Consider the following 18,304-nt stretch of genomic DNA (forward strand, 5'->3'; position numbering starts at 1 on the left):
AGGAAGGAAAGGGAGGGAAGGAAGGAAGGTAGAAATAGCACTTAGATTTATGTACCACTTCACAGTGCTTTACAGTCCTCTCTAAGCAGAGTCAGTATCTTATCCCTCAAACAATCTGGGTCCTCATTTTACCCACCTCGGAAGGATGGAAGACTGAGTCAGCCTTAAGCCTGGTGAAAATTGAACTGCTGGCAGTCAGCAGAGTTAGTGTACAATGCAGCATTCTAACCACTGCACCATTTCAGCAGAGATAGATGATAGATAGACGATAGATTGATAGATGATAGAAAAATGATAGATGATAGATAGACAATAGATGATAGATTATAGATAAATGCTAGATAGACGATACATGATAGATAGACGATTGATAGATGATAGATCGATCGATTGATAGATGATAGATAAATGATAGATAGATGATAGATAATGATAGACTGACAGAAATAGCACTTAGTCTTATATGCTGCTTCACAGTGCTTTTACAGCGCTTTCTAAGCGGTTTACAGAGTCAGCACCTTATCCCTCCAAAAATCTGGATCCTCATTTTACCCTCCTAGGAAGGACGGCAGGCTGAGTCAACCTTGAGCCTGGTGAGAATCGAACTGCTGGCAGTCAGCAGAGTTAGTCTGCAATACAGCATTCTAACCACTGCACCATTACGATAGATAGATAGATAGATAGATAGATAGATAGATAGATAGATAGATAGATTAGTGTTTCTCAACCTTGGTGACTAAGTCCTGTGGACTTCAACTCCCAGAATTCCCTAGCCTGGCTGGGGGATTCTGGGAGTTGAAGTCCACAGGACTTAAAGTCGCCAAGGTTGAGAAACACTGAGATAGACAGGCAGACAGACAAATCTATCCCGCTTCACAGTTTGTTTACAGCCCTCTAAGCGGTTTACAGAGTCAACATCTTGCCCCCCCCCCCCCCAATAATCTGGGTCCTCATTTTACCCACCTCGGAAGGATGGAAGGCTGACTCAACCTTGAGCCTGGTCAGATTTGAACTGCCAAATTGCAGGCAGTCAGCAGTTGGCAGAAGTAGCCTGCAATACTGCCCTCTAGCCCAGTGTTTTTCAACCTTTTTTGTGCAAAGGCACACTTTTTTCATGAAAAAAATCACGAGGCACACCACCATTAGAAAATGTTAAAAAAAGTTAACTCTGCCTATATTGACTATATATAAAGTAATTCTCCCACGGCACACCTTATACTATGTCACGGCACACTAGTGTGCCACGGCACAGTGGTTGAAAAACACTGCTCCAGCCACTGTGTCACCAAGGCTCTGGAATGGAAATAATAAAAGCCTTTGGGGTGCGGGGGAATGACTCCGGTCTTTCAAAACCCTTGTCGTGATTTGTATGCGCTTAGCCTACACCCCCATGTTCCAGGGAATAAATGCTTTTTGAGCTGGCTCACATGAGATCGCCAGATCTCTGCCGATCGATGAATTTAGTGCGTCAGCAGTCACATAGAATATGAAAGTCAGCAATCTGTGGCCTCTCCAGTCTCAAAGGGAGTGTCGACGTTATTCGGCGTTTTGCTGCATCCAAAGATTGATGGGAAATTAAGAATAGCCACCTTTTTGTGCCCAGCAAAACGAAGGAAGGATTCCATCACTCTCTTCCCCATCTGAATTGCAATAAGTTGGGTTCCTTCCAGACAATGCCGGTGTTGTTGCGGGCCCCACCACAGCTGTGGGTGATGCTGCAGCTGCAGCAGGTTTTTTTGGCTCTGGCAAACGAAGGAAGCAAAACTTGGCTGCCAACTCTCTGGCATCTGTTCCAAGCTGATGTCAAGGGTGCTTTGGACAGTCGGGTGGAGAAAGTTAGGGAGCAGCAGCAGTGGGTTGTATTGGTCAGTGCCGTATTTTTCAGAGTATAAGATGCACCTTCCCCCCCCCCCCCCAAGAGGGAGAAAGTCTGGATGCATCTTATAATTGTAATTTGTAATTTTAATAGATTTGTATGCCACCCAATCCCGGAAGACTCCAGGCGGCTTACATAAAAGCAATTTAAAAAATACTTTTAAAAGATTAAAACACAAGACAGTACAACTTAAAAACAGAAAAACATAACATGCACTCAGTTATAATGGGGCTGAAGTTCAGTCAAGATCAACAGCCTCAGGCCTGCTGGAACAGCCAGGTCTTAACAGACTTACGGAAGGCCAGGAGAGGGGAGGGTCCGGATCTCAGGGGGTAGATTATTCCAAAGGGCCGGGGCAGCCACCGAGAACGCTCTCCTCCGAGGAGCCGCCAGGCGGCATTGTGTGGTCGACGGTACCCGGAGAAGGCCCGCCCTGTGCGATCTTATTGGACGCTGGGAGGTATGTTGCAGGAGGCGGTCACGGAGATATCCAGGTCCTAGGCCATGTAAGGCTTTATAGGTAATAACCAGCACCTTGAAGCATGTCTGGAGACCGATGGGAAGCCAGTGTAGCTCACGGAGGATAGGTGTAACATGGGTGTACCTATGACTGAATACACTGAATATAATAATTTTGGCCTCCCGAAACCCCTCCTCCACAAAAATGGACGTGCCTCCACAAAAATGGACGTGTAGAGGGTTTGGGAGGCTTGCAAAGTGCTTTTGGGGGCTGGGGAGGGCAAAAACAAGCAAAAAATGGGCCGTTTTTTTGCTCATTTTTGCCTCAGTCCCCAGGAGCACTCTACAAGCCTCCTAAAGGCTATGCATGCCCTGTTTTTGGCAAAAAACAGGCCTGTTTTCACAAAGGAATCGGCTGTTTTTTGCTATACATGCCCTGTTTTTTGCAAACAATGGGTCCGTTTTTTCGAAAAAGGCCCATTTTTTGCTCGTTTTTGCCCCCCCCCCAACTCCCAGGAGCACTTTGCAGGCTTGTTAAATTCTGCATGCTCTGTTTTTCACAAAAAGAGACATGCAGAAGATTTGGGAGTCCTGCAGAGTGCAAAAACTTTTTTCAAAAATTTACCTGTTCAAAATCTTGGTGTGTCTTATACGCCGGTGCATCTTATACTCTGAAAAATACGGTAATTCTCTTCTCTTGCTTATTTTGGAAAGGAAGGTCTCTGGAGATTCTCAGCCATCCAAGTTATGGTTGCCCCTTTTGGGGGAAGCCTAGGTCAGGACATCTGCATGCATTCCTCTCCGAAGTCCCAAAGGTGCCTTTTCAAGAGGCAACTGGACATTCTGGGGTTTTTTTCCCTTTGCTTCTCATCCAAGAAGCTTCTTCAGCTCTGACTGGATGGTGGGGAAGGGAAGGATTTATACTCTTTGCAGAGAGCTGGTCATTTGCATCCTTTTTGGAGGGTCGTTGAGGCAGCTTCAACAGTTCCAAGAAAGCTCCACACCCATTTGCACCACTCAAGTTAACAGGCTAAACCTCCAAGTGGCCTCAACTACTCTCCAAAAGGATGCAAATGATCAGCTGTCTGCAAAGAATATAAATCCTTCCCTTCCCCACCATCATCCAGTCAGAGCTGAAGAAGCTTTTTGGATGAGAAGCGAAACGTCTTCACAAGAAAAAAAAAGGAAGTCCATTTGCCTCCTGAAAAAAGCACCTTTGGGACAACCATGACCTTGGATGACTGAGAATCTCTACAGACTTTTAGCTATACAATTTGGGATGAAGACCCTTGGAATGGGGTGGGAGGAGGAATGGATTTTCAGGGGGGGGGAAATTGCAGACTACGGGAACCCTTTGCACCACTCAGGTGACCCTGAGGCAGGGGTGGGTTCCTGCCAGTTCTAACCTCTTCTATAGAAGAGGTTCCACAAATCTACAGTGCCATTTAGAACGGGTTCCAGCTCCCTCCCCCTGCCCATCTGCCCATCATCAAGATGAAGAGCGAGAGGAGGAATTCTGGGAGTTGAAGTCCACAAGTCTTAAAGCTTAAAAAAAGGAAGGGGAAGTAGAGTAATATGGAAGCGGAAATACACCAATGAGAGGAAGAGTGGGAAGCAGAAGGGAGAAGAAAGGTGGGAAGAGAGGGGTAGGAGAGAGAGTAAGGGGGGGATGATGAGGAGGATGAGGATAAGGAGGAGTGGAATGTAGAGAGAGGAGAAGGAGAAAGGAAGGGGAAGTAGAGTAGGAAAGGAAGATGGAGGGAAGATAGGAAGTAAGAGAGAGGTAGAAGAAAGAGGTGTATGGAGAGTTAATGGGTGTTAATCTTTTTGGGGCGTTAAGGACAAGAGGAACTGATGTAATCATTACTTAATTACTATGATGCTGGCTATGTATAGTATACATGTGATTGTATGTTATGAAAATGGAAATAAAAATATGTTTATACGGAGAAAAAAAAACCCTGGGGGTTTTTTGTCTAAAGGGTTAGGGGTGCAAGGGTCTTGTAACTTGACAGCTTTAAGACTTGCGTGCTTCAAATGGCAGAGTTTCTGAGCCAACATTTTGGTTGCTAAGCAAGAGTGTTGTTAAGTGAGTTTCACCATATTTTACAAGTTGGCCACTCCCACCCAGTCACATGGCTGACAAGCCACTCCCACCCAGTCACATGGCCAGCAAGCCACTCCCACAAAGTCGGCCACACCTACAGAAGAGGTTCTAAAAAAATTTGAAACCCACCACTGCCCTGAGGACACAGAGAAACCTTCAAGTGCCCTTAATGACTTGCTAAAAGGATGCAAACGATCAGCTGTCTGCAAGGAATATAAATCCTTCCATTCCCCACCACCATCCAGTCAGAGCTGAAGAAGCTTCTGGGATGAGAAGCAAAATGTCTTCAAAGAAATAATGCGGACAATACAGGACAATAAAAACAAGGACAAACAGGCTGAGAAACAGCTTCTATCCCAGAGCAGTAACTATATTGAATTCTACTGTATAGTGTAATATTGATGCAGTACCAGGACTTTTCAATTTAATGGTATAGAATGCGAAGGAGGTGTGTTTTGTGTTTTATTTTTCTAGTTATAATGTGCACTGAAGATGGCATTTAATTTGGTGGTATGTGCAACGATAATAAAGTAAACTAATTAATAGAGAAAAAAAAACAGGGCTTGATTAACCAAGATAAACGCAGGCCTGAGAATTCATCACTCATTGCATCCTTGAAGCGTGCAGACATTTAAGTCCAATGATCATCCAAGGGTATCAAACTTGTGTGAGATCGATCAACAAAAGCACAATCGCCGGGAACAAACGGTGTGTGTGTGTGTGCCAAAAAATAAGGATCTGAAATGTATTAAATCACCAATCAGATGCTACCCATGGGTGGATTGAAATGAGTGTAGAAAACTTGGGAGGGTGGGAAACCTATTTTTCTGTTGGTTTCAGGAGGACTCAGCTCACATAGGTGGGGGGAGGCAGGTACCCCCCCCCAATAATTTAATGCAAAATTCAATGCACCCCCCCCCCCCCCAAAGGTGCATTTTAGACACGCTATAGGACAGCATCCATCACCGTCAGGCAAACAGTGTGTGGGTGGAAGACTTAGTTTTTTTAATGATTTTATTATTTTTATTCTGGCTGAGCAAGAGAATAAAATGACGTCATGCGTAGAAACCAGCGATTTGCACTCTGCACTGTATCACCAACAAACGAGACATTTGCCCTTGAAGGCTTTCGTTCTCTTGCCGGCCCCGTTCGGGTGCCCTCGGCTTCTGGTCTTTCGTTAAGCTTCGGGTCTTTCCGCCGCTCAAGCTCCGCCCCGGCGAGCTTCGGCTTCTGCGGCCGGCTCTGCGGCGATGACGTCACCGCGGGCTATCTTATAAATAAGGGCGCCGGCGCCGGCGGAGCCCAGTCGGTGTCCGAAGGGGTTGTGAGGAGGGGCGGAGCTACGCGCGGCGGACTGAAGAGAAGCGAGGTGTGGGGTGGAGAGAGCCCTTCGAAGCGACCTGGTGAGGATGAGGAGGGAACGGGAGGACGCGGAAGAGAGGCCGTGTGGGGGGGAAGGAGGAGAGGGGGAGCCCGTGAGGGGGCCAAACGTGGGGCGAAAAGATGGGCGCGGCCTTAGAGCGCCCTCTTTAGGAGCCCTGGCATAGGCGCTCCTTCTGCGCCTGCGCGGGTGAACAGGTACGGTGCTTTAGGTGGTTCAAAGCATCTTAATGTTGCCTTGCAGCCTGGCTCCTCTCCAGCGGCCCCAGCCCAACTTTCCCTGGGCGGGAGATGATGGGCTTTGGAATCTTAGGGTATCCAAAGGCTGCAAAGCTCCATTTCATCCAGCCTTCTGCATTCAGAAATGAAAAGGGGAAACACCCTATCTTGTATATAAGACTAGAATAGAAATAGAATAGAATAGAAATTAGAATAGAATAGAATAAGAATTAGAATAGAATAGGAATTAGAATAAAATAGGAATTAGAATAGAATTAGAATAGAATAGGAATTAGAATAGAATGGTATAGAATAGGAATTGGAATAGAATAGAATTCTTCATTGGCCAAGTGTGATTGGACACACAAAGAATTTGTCGTTTGTGCAAATGCTGTGTACATAAAGAAAAAATGAAATATAATACATTCATCGAATCATAAGATACAACACTTGGTGATAGTCAAAGGTTACTAATAAGCAATGAAACCATACTAGGAAACAAACAATATAAATTGTAAAGATACAAGCAACATGGTTATAGTCATAAGTGGGAAGAGAGATAGGTACCTTGGGGGGAGGTGTAGGTGTATATGTTGCACACCCAGTCTGGTTTGTGTTAATTATGACCAATGGACTCAAACCTACCAGACCTGGTATTAAAATCATTGTTTACAATTGCATTCCTCCTGTTTTATTCCACTTGAATGAACAGAGTTGATTTCACAGTTCAATCCAAACCTCGATTACGTTTGCAGTCAAGCACCCCTTTCCTGTCAATCTAGGCTAATGGATTTTGCAAAGGGACCAGCATTTAGTGAATTTATTTTTAAGCCAATATGCTTTCAATGAGCGGCTTTGAATGCATTGGGGTGCCCCCTCCCTTTCCGTTCGTGTTCTTGTGAGAGGGTTGTGTCGCTGCAGCATCCAAAGAATTTTGGCTTTGGAGCAAGGCATATTTTGAATTTGTGACGATGGGGTTGCAGGGTAGTTGGAATGATGAGTACATACCTCAGCCTTGGGAGTAATGCTTTCGGTGGGCAAACATGACTTGTCTGCCTCTGAAGAAAGTAAAAGGGGCATCGGATTCCTGATCTTGGCATATAGTTCAGCGTAACCCTAATAAGTTTGTATGTTGAACCGTTGTTGAGAGACACTTTCCAAATGCGTGGAGGATACAATCTCCCCATTAAAAAAATATTTCCACCAGTTGCAGGGTTTTGTTGTGGTGGGTTGTTTCTCAGATCATTGTCATCTCCTTGTATCAATTCATTTAATTGGTTGCTTAAAGACATAAGCCCTGCAGAATCATTTGCTAAGGGAAAAAGTTAAAATCCGAATTTGATTCCAGCCAGCGACAGCCAGCCCAGCACATTAAAATTAAATCATCTACAGATGGGGAATCTTCAGATGAATGAGATGCAGTTACTCCAAGGCATTTTGGCTAGCTAGTTGCCTGAAAGAAAATGCTAAGGCACTTGAAATATTCTTCCCAGCCCTACTAGAACTCCCCTCCAATTGCTTAACCCTTCCATTCCCTTATCAGTCATGTACACACCAAGCTTAATCTTTGCACTTCCTGCTAGCCATCTGCCTCTCATCTGTCAGCCTTTTTCAGCGTATTGGAGTGTATAAAATAAACTCGTAATTTACATTTTTGTAAGCCCTCCGGGCACTTACAAAACTATCGGTGGCTCAGTGCCTAAGATGCTGAGCTTGTCGATCAGAAAGGTCGGCAGTTCAGCGGTTCGAATCCCTAGCACCACGTAACGGAGTGAGCTTCTGTTACTTGTCCCAGCTTCTGCCAACCTAGCAGTTCAAAAGCACATAAAATGAAAGTAGAAAAATAGGGACCATCTTTGGTGGGAAAATAATAGTGTTCCATGCGCCTTGGGCGGCCACATGACATATTCAGACAGTACTGGCTCTTCGGCTTTCAAACGGAGATGAGCACCGCCCTCTAGAGTCGGGAACGACTAGCACCTAGGCATTACAGATCAGGGAGCATATATACATGTGTAAATATCTCTGGAGATTCTCAATCATCGGGCCATGTTGGTGCCAAATGTGCTCCCCCCCCACCACATTTTCTTTTCTTTTGAAAAGATTTTGCTTCTCATCCAAGAACTGAAGACGTTTTTTGGATGAGAGGCAAAACATTTTCAAAGGGAAAAAAAACCCCAAGGAAATCCTGTTCTCTTTTTTTGGGGGGGGGAGCACCTGTGCAATATACATATGTATTGTTTCTATCAAAAGGTAAACCAAAGACAATAGCCCTCTTGTTTGAATTTGGGAAAGTAAGGTGACATATTTTAGCACTAGATGATGTAGTCATCCTATATCCATCTGAGTTATGACATTCCGTCCCTTGTCCTTTGAAGAGATAATTCTGTCCATCATTTATTAGTAGAGTACTCTTAACTGCATCACAGGTGCCTGCAGTCCTTGTGAGAATGTTGTCCCCTTAGCTTGCCATTAAAAAAAAAAATCTTTTCAGCCCAGAAAATTGTGCTCAAAACCTGAAATTACATTAGTTTTGCTTTGGAAAAGGATAAGGATGGAAGAGAGCTGGGTGTGGTAGGTGCTGCATTGTTTTCTTGGCCTTGGTGGACCGGTTGTTCGTTGTTCTTTCCGCCCTTGGAAAGGATATGCACAACCGACCTCTATGTATGTGTGTGTGTGTGTGGTGGAGGAGAGGCAGGATCCGCCCTGTGCAACAGCAGGAATTTCATTCAGATTGAATTAGGGCTGGCAAATTAAATATCGCCCTTTCAAATGATCTAAACTTGCTGTTCATCCATTTGATTTTTGTTTTAAAAAGCAGGAAAATATATAGGGGAACAACTCTGTCTAACCTCCGTTTGCAGCAATGGCGTCCCGCTGTTTGCGTTAAAACATCCTCAGCTTTGTGCTAAGTTGAGCGGAATGGAAGAGCAGGGAAGAAGGAGGGGTTTTGCGGGCGAGGGGGCAGTTCTCCGCAAAAGAGTTTTCCCCAAAAGCAGGATTTCCAGGAAATTGGGCACCCTGGAAAATGAGCGGATTTTCTTGTTTTCTTAAGCGAGCACTAATAATGCTTAAAATGCCACAATTTTTAAAATGATTGTGCAGTTTGTCATTTTTCAAGATCTCTTACATACAGAAAGGACATAAGTTCTTTGTCCTTTGTGCTTTATCATAGAATTATTTTAAACCTTGCATTCTTTAAATGTTTTCCTTTGAAACATGAGTTCCAATTTAGCTAGTTAACTTTATTTTATTTAGACTTTAGGGAGTGCCATTAGGAATAGACAGCGAGAATTAATTTCAAGCAAATCCAGTTAGGTAAGGTTCAGTGTAGGTAGTGATTCAAACTATCATCTAGAATCTTCTTCTAGCACAAGAACTTAAAAGATGCTACTAGAAGATCTAGGAGACATCTGTTTTGGATTAAAAAAGCTCAAAGTGATAACTCTAAATTAAATCAGCAATTTTGTAAAATTATGTTAAGATTTTTATAATTGACTATATTACAATTAAACTTAGATTTATTCTGCCCTTAGTTGTGTTGCGAAAAAAAAGTTCTGTCACATTGTTAAGAAACCCCAACTAAATTGATAGAAATAATAGAAGAATGTTGATCTAATAAAATTACGTAGTAAGTAGTAGTTTTATTCTACTTTTTAAAATTATTGTTAATTTTAACCAGTGTAAGGAGTTAGTAAGCATGTAGGATGGGTTAATTTTCATGCAATTAATGTTTGAAAATGGCTGGTATTATGACAAAATAATATAGCAGTTCTGTTACGGATTTAGCATAGAATTAGTAAAAAAAAATTATCTTGGTATACCTCCTCCCTTTTAGACTCTGAGCTGCTTCGTCATGTTGTCATCCTTTCGCAAAGTCAGAGCGCAGGTATTTTGAAATGTGCATGTGGGACCACACTTTTTTTCTTGTTTGATGTTCCTGCCCTTTTCGCCCCTGTGGCAAAGAGCATTTTAAATGCTCAGTTTTATTCTGTCTTTGATGCATGGAGTGGAATCCGAATGCTTTAATATTATGCTTTTGCTTTTTGAACCAATTTTTCTGGATTTGTAATTAACACTTTACAATATATAAGTGGTTATGTGGATCAGGATAGATGCAAAGTATTACGGGTGTGGCCATCGATACAAAGAAATAAAGCCAGGGAAATTATATTTATGTATTTGGAGCAAACAAGCTGCAAATTCTATGGATTCCAGATTCTGCATGTTTAGCGTGTAATTTTATCCATGCCGTGTACGATCACGGATTCGTCCTGGCGTGATTTAGCACAGAATGCAGTCTTCACTAACCTCTGCATGACTATGACTAATGTAGAGGTGGGACGTATTTTAAAAAAATGTACCCAAAGTTGCCAGTTGATTTTTTTATAGATTAAATCCCAATGTTCTTTATTCTTTCAACTCAAACCAGAAATAATTTCAGAATTATGATAAGAGGTAAGAACTAATTCTGCTTTATTTTGGTTGAAAATTGAAGGCATAATCAACTGAAGGTCATTATCCTTAAAACAATGATGGAAAGGAACACTGTGTTTAGTGATTCTTATGCATTAAAAAGGAATAACATACTTCCCCCCCAGCATTATGCTGGATTTTGGAATATCATTTTCACTTCTCTGTAAAGTGCTTACTGTTGAAAGGTCACGTTTTAGAGGATGAAATTGCAGATATTTGTGGATTTATTATTTCCCTGTCCTTTGCTGCATGCTACCAAGGTTGTCCCTTCTTCCCGCTGAGATGGCAGGATATTAAAATGAAGATACCTGCTCGCCTGACTGACCTCCTTCAAGGATAGGAACAACACTGAATATGCTGTCAGCTGAAATCATGATAAAGTAGAAGGAAAACGGCTGGGGCAGCAATTTATAGGCTGTTCAAATTTTGGGTCAGACGCATCACACCTGCAATAGAGAATTGCTCATCCACTCGCAAAGTTTGACACCGACAGCTCCTTTTTAACGCAGCCGAATCCCAAAGTACCAAATTTACATTTGGCCTTTGGTGGAAGGTTATTCCAGCTTTTCCTGAAATAATGAGGAATGCCCACACTGATGCAGAGGGACGCCTGTCGGCATGTCAGTTTGGATGGTTTGTTAAAAGGTGGTAGTTAAAAGGGCATTTTAAGTGTTTATCCTCAGGCTGGACAAGAGGCCTTCCAAGGGCCCCCGAGGCAAGGTAGATTTAAAAGGGAGCCAGGCCAAGGAATTTGCTCCTGGTCACTGGCCATAAATATTTCACCTTTAGTGAAGGCACAACCAGTGTTTACACCCACGTGTGCCATAATGCATATATGCATGAGCTGCAGCAAAGTTGTCTCTCTGCCTTCTTGATAATAAGTGTTTGCACCTCGCTGGCCTTTGAACTGGATGTGGCAGGTGAGGAGGTGGCTGTTTCAGCAAGAAAAGCTTGCTACGGTGGCAGCAAGAAAAAAAAAAGTGAATTTCAGATTAGGGAATCTTTAGGAAAACGACCGAAAATAAAAACGTTTGCGTAAGTACTTGAGGCAACCAATGGTAGATAGATTTAGGGTGTGCTTGGGTATCTTTCATGGGGACGTGGTGGCTAAGACACTGAGCTTGTCATTCAGAAAGGTCGGCAATTCGAATCTCTAGCGCCGCATAACAGAGTGAGCTCCTGTGACTTGTCCCAACTTCGGCCAAGTTCAAAAGCACATAAAAAATGCAAGTAGAAAAACAGGAACCACCTTTGGTGGGAAAGTAACAGCATTCAGTGCATCTTTGGGGTTGAGTCATGCCGGCCACATGACCACGGAGACTTCTTCGGACAGTGCTGGCTCTTCGGCTTTGAAACAGAGATGAGTACCGCCCCCTAAAGTCGGGAACAACTAGCACATACGCGCAAGGGGAACCTTTACCTTTATCGGGGTATCTTCCAGGATGTTAAAAAGATAAAAGCACATGTGTACACACACACACACACACACACACACACACACAAATTGTTAAGAAACACATACAGTTGGGAAAATTTCATGTTGGAAAAAAAAGTAGGGGAACATCATGATAGAGAGGTGCACAAGGAAGCGGTAATACACAGATGCTAAAATGAAATATTCTTCCCTCTCCTCATATTGCTTAGCAATAGCCTCTGAACAGGTAGAACAAAACCACTCACTTCACCTGGCACATTCAAAACACAAGACATAATTTTACTATTAGCTCTTCCTCTGTGGCTAAGGTTTTCCCTAGGCCGTAGAATATACAGGGTTCCGGTTTAGGAAAAATCCCATAACTTGGCCTTTGGCCTAAGCAGGGTTACAAAACCCCTTTAATCCCCCCCTCCCCATGCGCGACAGCTTTTCCTTTGTGAATGGCAGTTGCTAGCATTATCGCTGTTGCATTGCAGAAACTAAAAATACCCCTTGTTCAGCATTCTCTACCAGATGCCCCGGCGTTCTCTTGTGTTTTAATTGCTTTGAAGTGGATGTAGGCAGAAACCCATTTCTTTGATGCCCATCAGCCTCGGGTCTGCCCCATTGTTGTTTAGGTGAAGCCTCGGGGGAGCGAACGATTTTATTTTTTTCCCCAAAAGCAGAAAGCTTTTTTAAAACGACAGATTTGCTTCTCTCTTAAAATCTCGAAGCGGTAAGGCTCTTTTTCCTGGCCTCTCCAGCCTTTCCTAACCTACCACTGTGCAGGACTCCAACTCCCATTAGCCACTGACAGCAATGGGAATTGCTGTTTGTGTGTGTGTGTGTATTGGAAGTCCAGCAAGTTTAGTGGGTTTCAGATCCAGAGAAGGTTGCGTTAAACTGAATTAAGCCTTTGAATCCAACTTCCCTCTCCAGCTTGGCCTTTTTTTGCCCGTCTCTGACCTTATCGGCAGAAGGCAGTTGAGTCGGGCGGAGCCGGTTAATGTCCTATGCAACAGAAAATGTGTGGAATGTGATGATGGCCCCTGCGTGTGTGTGTGTTTGTGTGTGAGTTGGAGAGCAAAGTCTGTTCTTCCCTATCAATGCCCAGAGGAGTGTGAGGAAAAAACACATACACACCCGGTCTCCATTTTGGGGTGGGGTAGAGGACAAAAGATGGATGCTTTCCAGCACCCGCTAAGTGGCTTCTGCAGGCCGCAAAGGCCGATGCAAAATGCAGGCTGCATCGCTCTGCAGCACCGCAGAACGGCTAGTTGGGGCCCTGCTGATGTCAGCGAGTTGTGTGCGGAGGTTTTATAATTGTGTGTTTTGTTCCGGTGGAAAAGAACAGCACATTATTCCCACACTAAAGGACTTCACTTCCAATTGACTTCATTTTCTTATTCACACACACAAACACACACACAGACACACAATGAGAGAGAAAGGGAGAGATAATGAGAAAGAAAGAGAGAGAGAGAATGAGAGAGAGAATGAGAGAGAATGAGAAAGAGAAAGGGAGAGAATGAGAGAGTTTGAAAGAGAATGAGAAAGAAAGGGAGAGAAAGAGAATGAGGAGAGAGAAAGAGAGGGAGAATGAGGAGAGAGAGAGGGAAAGAGAGAGAGAGAGTTTCCAGTGTGAAAGGCAAATAAAATTGGGTGAAATGAATAGCAAGAGGCGTGTTGTTGAGTTTTGCAGCTCCCCAGTATCAAGCTGAAAGCAACAGACACATGGCCAGGGATGAGAACTTCTAGGCAACCATACAACAGTTTGTTTAGTGACCGTTAAAAGTTGCGACGTGTCTGGAAAAAGAGACCTATGGCTGTTTTTTCACATAACCGTCGCAGTCGCTCTAACAACCCGTGTTACTTAACAACTGTGGTGATTCACTTAGCAACTGTGGCCCAGAAAGGTCGCAAAATGGGGCAAAGCTCACTTAACAACGGTCTCTGTTAGCCACAGAAACGTTGGGCTCAATTGTGGCCGTAAGTCAAGGAGTACCTGTAGCTATGGACTTAAAGGTACCCCCAGAAGGAGATGCAAGCAGAAATGGGGGGGGGGGCTTGAAACAGCTGCTCTGGCACATCGTAGCTTACGCAATTTCGAGAAGGCTGCATTTAGCATGATAGTATTTCCATTTACAGGCAGTCCTTGGTTTATGACCACAGTTGAGCCCAAAATTTCTGTTGCTAAGCGAGATGTTTGTTAAGCGAATTTAGCCCTTATTTTTTACCCCCTTTCTTGCCTCGTTTGTTAAGCGAATCGCTGCAAGTGGATAACTTTTGTCGCCCGGTTGTTAAGTGAATCCAGTTTCCCCATGGACTTTGCTCAACAGAAGGTCAAAAAAAGGGGGATCGCGTGACCTTGGGACGCCGCAACCCGTCATAAGTATGAGCCAGTTGCCAATCGTCTGTATTTTGTTCACGTGACGGTGGGGGTTGATGGAATGGCTGTAAGTGTGAAAAACTGTCCCAAGTCCCTTTTTTCCTGGTGCAGTTATAGCTATAAACGGTCACTAAGTGAACTGTTGTAAGTCGAGATTACCTGTGCAGCCATTGGTCATATGCTTTCAAGCACCTGATTGTGACTTTTGTGGAAGACAAACTGAAACCAGTAGATTGTCCTGACAATTTAAGGGTTACCACGAAGGGATCCGGTGGCTCAGTGGCTAAGACGCTGAGCTTGTTGATCAGAAAGGTTGGCGGTTCGAATCCTAATGCCGCGTAATGGGTTCACCGACAAAACCGCACTCGACTGAACCGCGCCCGACTAAACTGCGTTGCTGACGTCATCAAAAGGGCGACAACAGCGCGGAGACAGAAGCACGCTATAAACCCTAAACCTAAAATTAACCCCTAACCCCCCTAAACCTAATGCTAAACCTAACCCTTAACCTAACGCTTAACCTAACCCTAAACCTAACCCTAACCCTAAAGCTAACCCTAAAGCTAACCCTAACCCTTACCTTAAATTGAATCTGCTTGCTTTCAAAGCGCTATTTAAAGCACCCTTCTTTCTCCACGCTGGCTGTTATCACCCTGTTGATGACGTCAGCAACACGGTTTAGTCGAGCGCGGTTTTGACGGGTCACGGTGTAATGGAGTGAGCTCCCGTGACTCGTCCCAGCTTCTGCCAACCGAGCAGTTCGAAAGTATGTAAAAAATGCAAGTAGAAAAATAGGAACAACTTTGGTGGGAAGGGAATAGCGTTCCGTGCGCCTTCGGCATTGAGCCGGCCACATGATCATGGAGACGTCTTCGGACAGCGCTGGCTCTCTGGCTTTGAAACGGAGATGAGCAGGGCCCCCTGGAGTCAGGAACAACTAGCACAGAACCTTTACCTTTAAGGGTTACCACATAACAGCAGCATACTGTCAACTCGTAAAGCACTCCTGGCTTGCTCTCCAGTTGTATCCCAGTTTACCAGAGCCAGCTGGAGAGGTGTGTTTTCTACAGCCCACAAAAATGCTCCGTTGGAGAATGTGATTTATGACACCTGCTAGGAGGAGGGGGGAAATGGGGTCATGGTTGGGCCGTAAATCGCGTGGGACAGAGCTGACTCCACTCGGGGAAGTGCTACCATGTTGCTCCTAATAAATAACTGGATTTCTTTTGAAACTTGGCTCGAGGTTCATGAATTAATTAGGGCATCCATCAGAACACATACAGTAACATATACATATAACATACAACAACAGGTATCTATACCAAGGTGGGCTTTGGGGTGATGACTTGACCAGGCAGGCAAGATTTGTAAAACGTGACTTGTGCTTTAAATTAACAGCGTAAAAAAGCGGAATTTTGCTTCTCCCTTTCTCTCCCTCGCTTCCCAAACATTTTTTTTTAAAAAATACTGCAATGCAGTTGGGGCCTTCAGTTGTTCATAGGGAATGACAACTACGGCGGTTAAGCACTGCAGTCGAAGGTGCAGGTAGTCCTCGACTTACAACACTTCACTTAGAGACTGTTCATAGTTACAACGACATGGAACAAAGTGACTTTACGACCGTAGCCGCCTCCCCTGCAGTCACGTGATCAAAATTCAGACGCTTGATGACTAACTCATTTTTATGACAGTGGCCGTATCCCAAGGTCACAAGATCCCCGATTGCGGCTTTCTTGATGAGCAAAGTCAGCGAGGGGGAGGGAAACTCCAATTCACTTAACAGCTGCAACGATTCACTTAACAACAGCGGTTAGAAAGGTCGTAAAAAGAGGGGCACAGCTCGCTTTCACAAATGTCTGGTTTGGCCAACAGAACTTTAGGCCGCTCTCTGGGGATCTTCAGTCGAGGACTCCCTTTATTATCCCCTGGTGTTCACCGATTTTGTCTTTTGCCTTTCAGAGAATGGATCCCACCGGCGTAAAAGTGCTGGAAACAGCCGAGGACATCCAGGAGAGACGTCAACAAGTTTTGGATCGGTATCACCGGTTTAAGGAACTTTCCACGTTGAGGCGCCAGAAGCTTGAGGATTCCTACAGATTCCAATTTTTCCAGCGGGATGCGGACGAGCTGGAGAAATGGATCCAGGAGAAGCTGCAGATCGCCTCTGACGAAAGCTACAAAGACCCTTCGAATCTGCAGGTAAGGGCCTCCTCAGGTGTGGATGAAGCCGCTGAGATTTGGGTGGCTGCAGGAAGGCGCTATTCTGACCTAGGCTTCCCAAGATCATGAAGCACAGACTCCTTGTCCTGATAAACCCCTTTTATTTAGATTAAAGGTAATTCCTCTCCAGCAAAGTCTTTCAAGAGATTTCACAACTTCAGACCTTTATCAGGCTTGGAGATATCTTCAAAATGCCATGCTGTAGCAGCAATTCCTTGGCAAGGAGTCAGGAAACTCCCTTCCCCTTTCGCTCCTCTTTTATTTCCTCTGGGAGGGGCCAGTCACCATCCACCTGTGGCTTTACTCCCAGTCGGTCCTTGTTCCTTAGCTGTTCCCTTCTCTTGGTAGCTCTGCCCATGCGCACATTGGGATCAGGCTCCAGCTGTTCTTCTGCCTCACTGATGTCTGACTCTGAAGGCAGCTGATAACTGTCCGACGGCCCTGGCCCCCTCTCTGCCTCTGACGCAGAGCCCTCATCAGAGCCTTCCCTAGACTCCAGGACTGGCCCATCTTCCTCCCTAACCTCCTCACTGTCCAACTCTGCCGCCAGCTCTGCTGGTAGGCGACAACAGACACTGCGCAGAAGTGATGATGCCTATGTTATACATATATTTATTTCCCCAGGGGAAGCTGCAGAAACACCAAGCTTTTGAAGCGGAAGTGCAGGCCAATTCCGGAGCCATTGTTAAGCTGGATGAGACAGGGAACCACATGATCAACGAGGGGCATTTTGCCGTGGAAGTTATCAGGGTGAGTTTTGATGGCCCTCCAGCAATCTCCTGAATCGCGGAGGGTGGATCTGCTTGGCCGAGCTGGGCTGAAGCAGCCAATGAATAATCGAAAACCCAGCAGTAAAATCACTTTATGGAAGACGTTTTAATGCCCAGGGTTGAATTTACATTTTACTGACAGAGTAATAAAGGGAGATTAGTATAGATCTATTTCAAGCTATTGAGCTCTCGTCAGGTAGCCATTCACTTCTGGGATTCGAACCCAGATTACTTGCATATTAGGTAGGTATCTTAACCTCTAACCCACGGGCTCTCCTCACTTTGTCAGCTACACCAGGGGAAAGTTTAAGTGTTTCTTCCGGTGGGTCTGGTCTATCAAACGGAAGCAAATATGCTCCATTCCATACTTTGGAAGACTGATCCCACCGTAAAAAGCAATTTAAATGCCAGTGTTTCCCTGGCAAGGCTTTCTCCTTTCTAACTTTGATTATGGAGAAGTCCAGAGGCTGCCTTTGGTGGAAGCCTGCATTCGGAAGAGCCATCTCCAAGTGTCATTCGCAAGTTACGTAGCCAGCAAAGCACAGTTTTCTCCAAATTACGAATGAGGGTGTGTGTGTGGCTCAAGGGACGCGGTGGCTCAGTGGCTAAGATGCTGAGCTTGTTGATCAGAAAGGTCAGCAGTTTGGCGGTTTGAATCCCTAGCGCCGCATAATTGAAGCGGTTAATCCAACTGCTAATCAATATTCAAAAAGGGACGCGGTGGCTCAGCGGCTAAGACGCTGAGCTTGTTGATCAGAAAGGTTGGCAGTTTTGGAGGTTTGCATCCCTAGCACCGCGTAACGGAGTGAGCTCCAGTGACTTGTCCCAGCTTCTGCCAACCTAGCAGTTCAAAAGCACGTAAAAATGCAAGTAGAAAAATAGGAACCACCTTTGGTGGGAAGGGAACAGTGTTCCGTGCACCTTCGACGTTGAGTCATGCTGGCCACATGATCCCGGAGACATCTTCGGACAGCGCTGGCTCTTTGGCTTTGAA

The 18,304-nt window shown here is 44.8% G+C and overlaps 1 protein-coding gene across 9 annotated transcripts in view; it reads left to right on the plus strand.

Annotated features, from left to right (window-relative positions):
• The first annotated feature begins 5,753 nt into the window (after positions 1-5,753).
• The window catches only part of SPTAN1 (spectrin alpha, non-erythrocytic 1), a 100,404-nt gene continuing 87,853 nt past the window's right edge, over positions 5,754-18,304 (plus strand). For 8 of the 9 annotated variants that reach the window (XM_087704555.1, XM_087704559.1, XM_087704556.1 and 5 more), the window contains exons 1-4: positions 5,754-5,845; positions 9,880-9,930; positions 16,280-16,519; positions 17,165-17,290. In XM_087704555.1, coding sequence (XP_087560681.1) covers positions 9,898-9,930; positions 16,280-16,519; positions 17,165-17,290 — 399 coding nt within the window. In that variant the 5' untranslated portion in view covers positions 5,754-5,845; positions 9,880-9,897. The remainder of the gene's footprint in view (positions 5,846-9,879; positions 9,931-16,279; positions 16,520-17,164; positions 17,291-18,304) is intronic. The other variant, XM_087704557.1, reaches the window with a different exon arrangement.

The sequence above is a fragment of the Thamnophis sirtalis genome, unplaced genomic scaffold (genome assembly GCF_051295495.1).
Source record: "Thamnophis sirtalis isolate CommonGarterSnake01/CBP01778 unplaced genomic scaffold, rThaSir2_p1.2 scaffold_2, whole genome shotgun sequence".
In the NCBI taxonomy this organism is placed as follows: domain Eukaryota; kingdom Metazoa; phylum Chordata; class Lepidosauria; order Squamata; family Natricidae; genus Thamnophis; species Thamnophis sirtalis.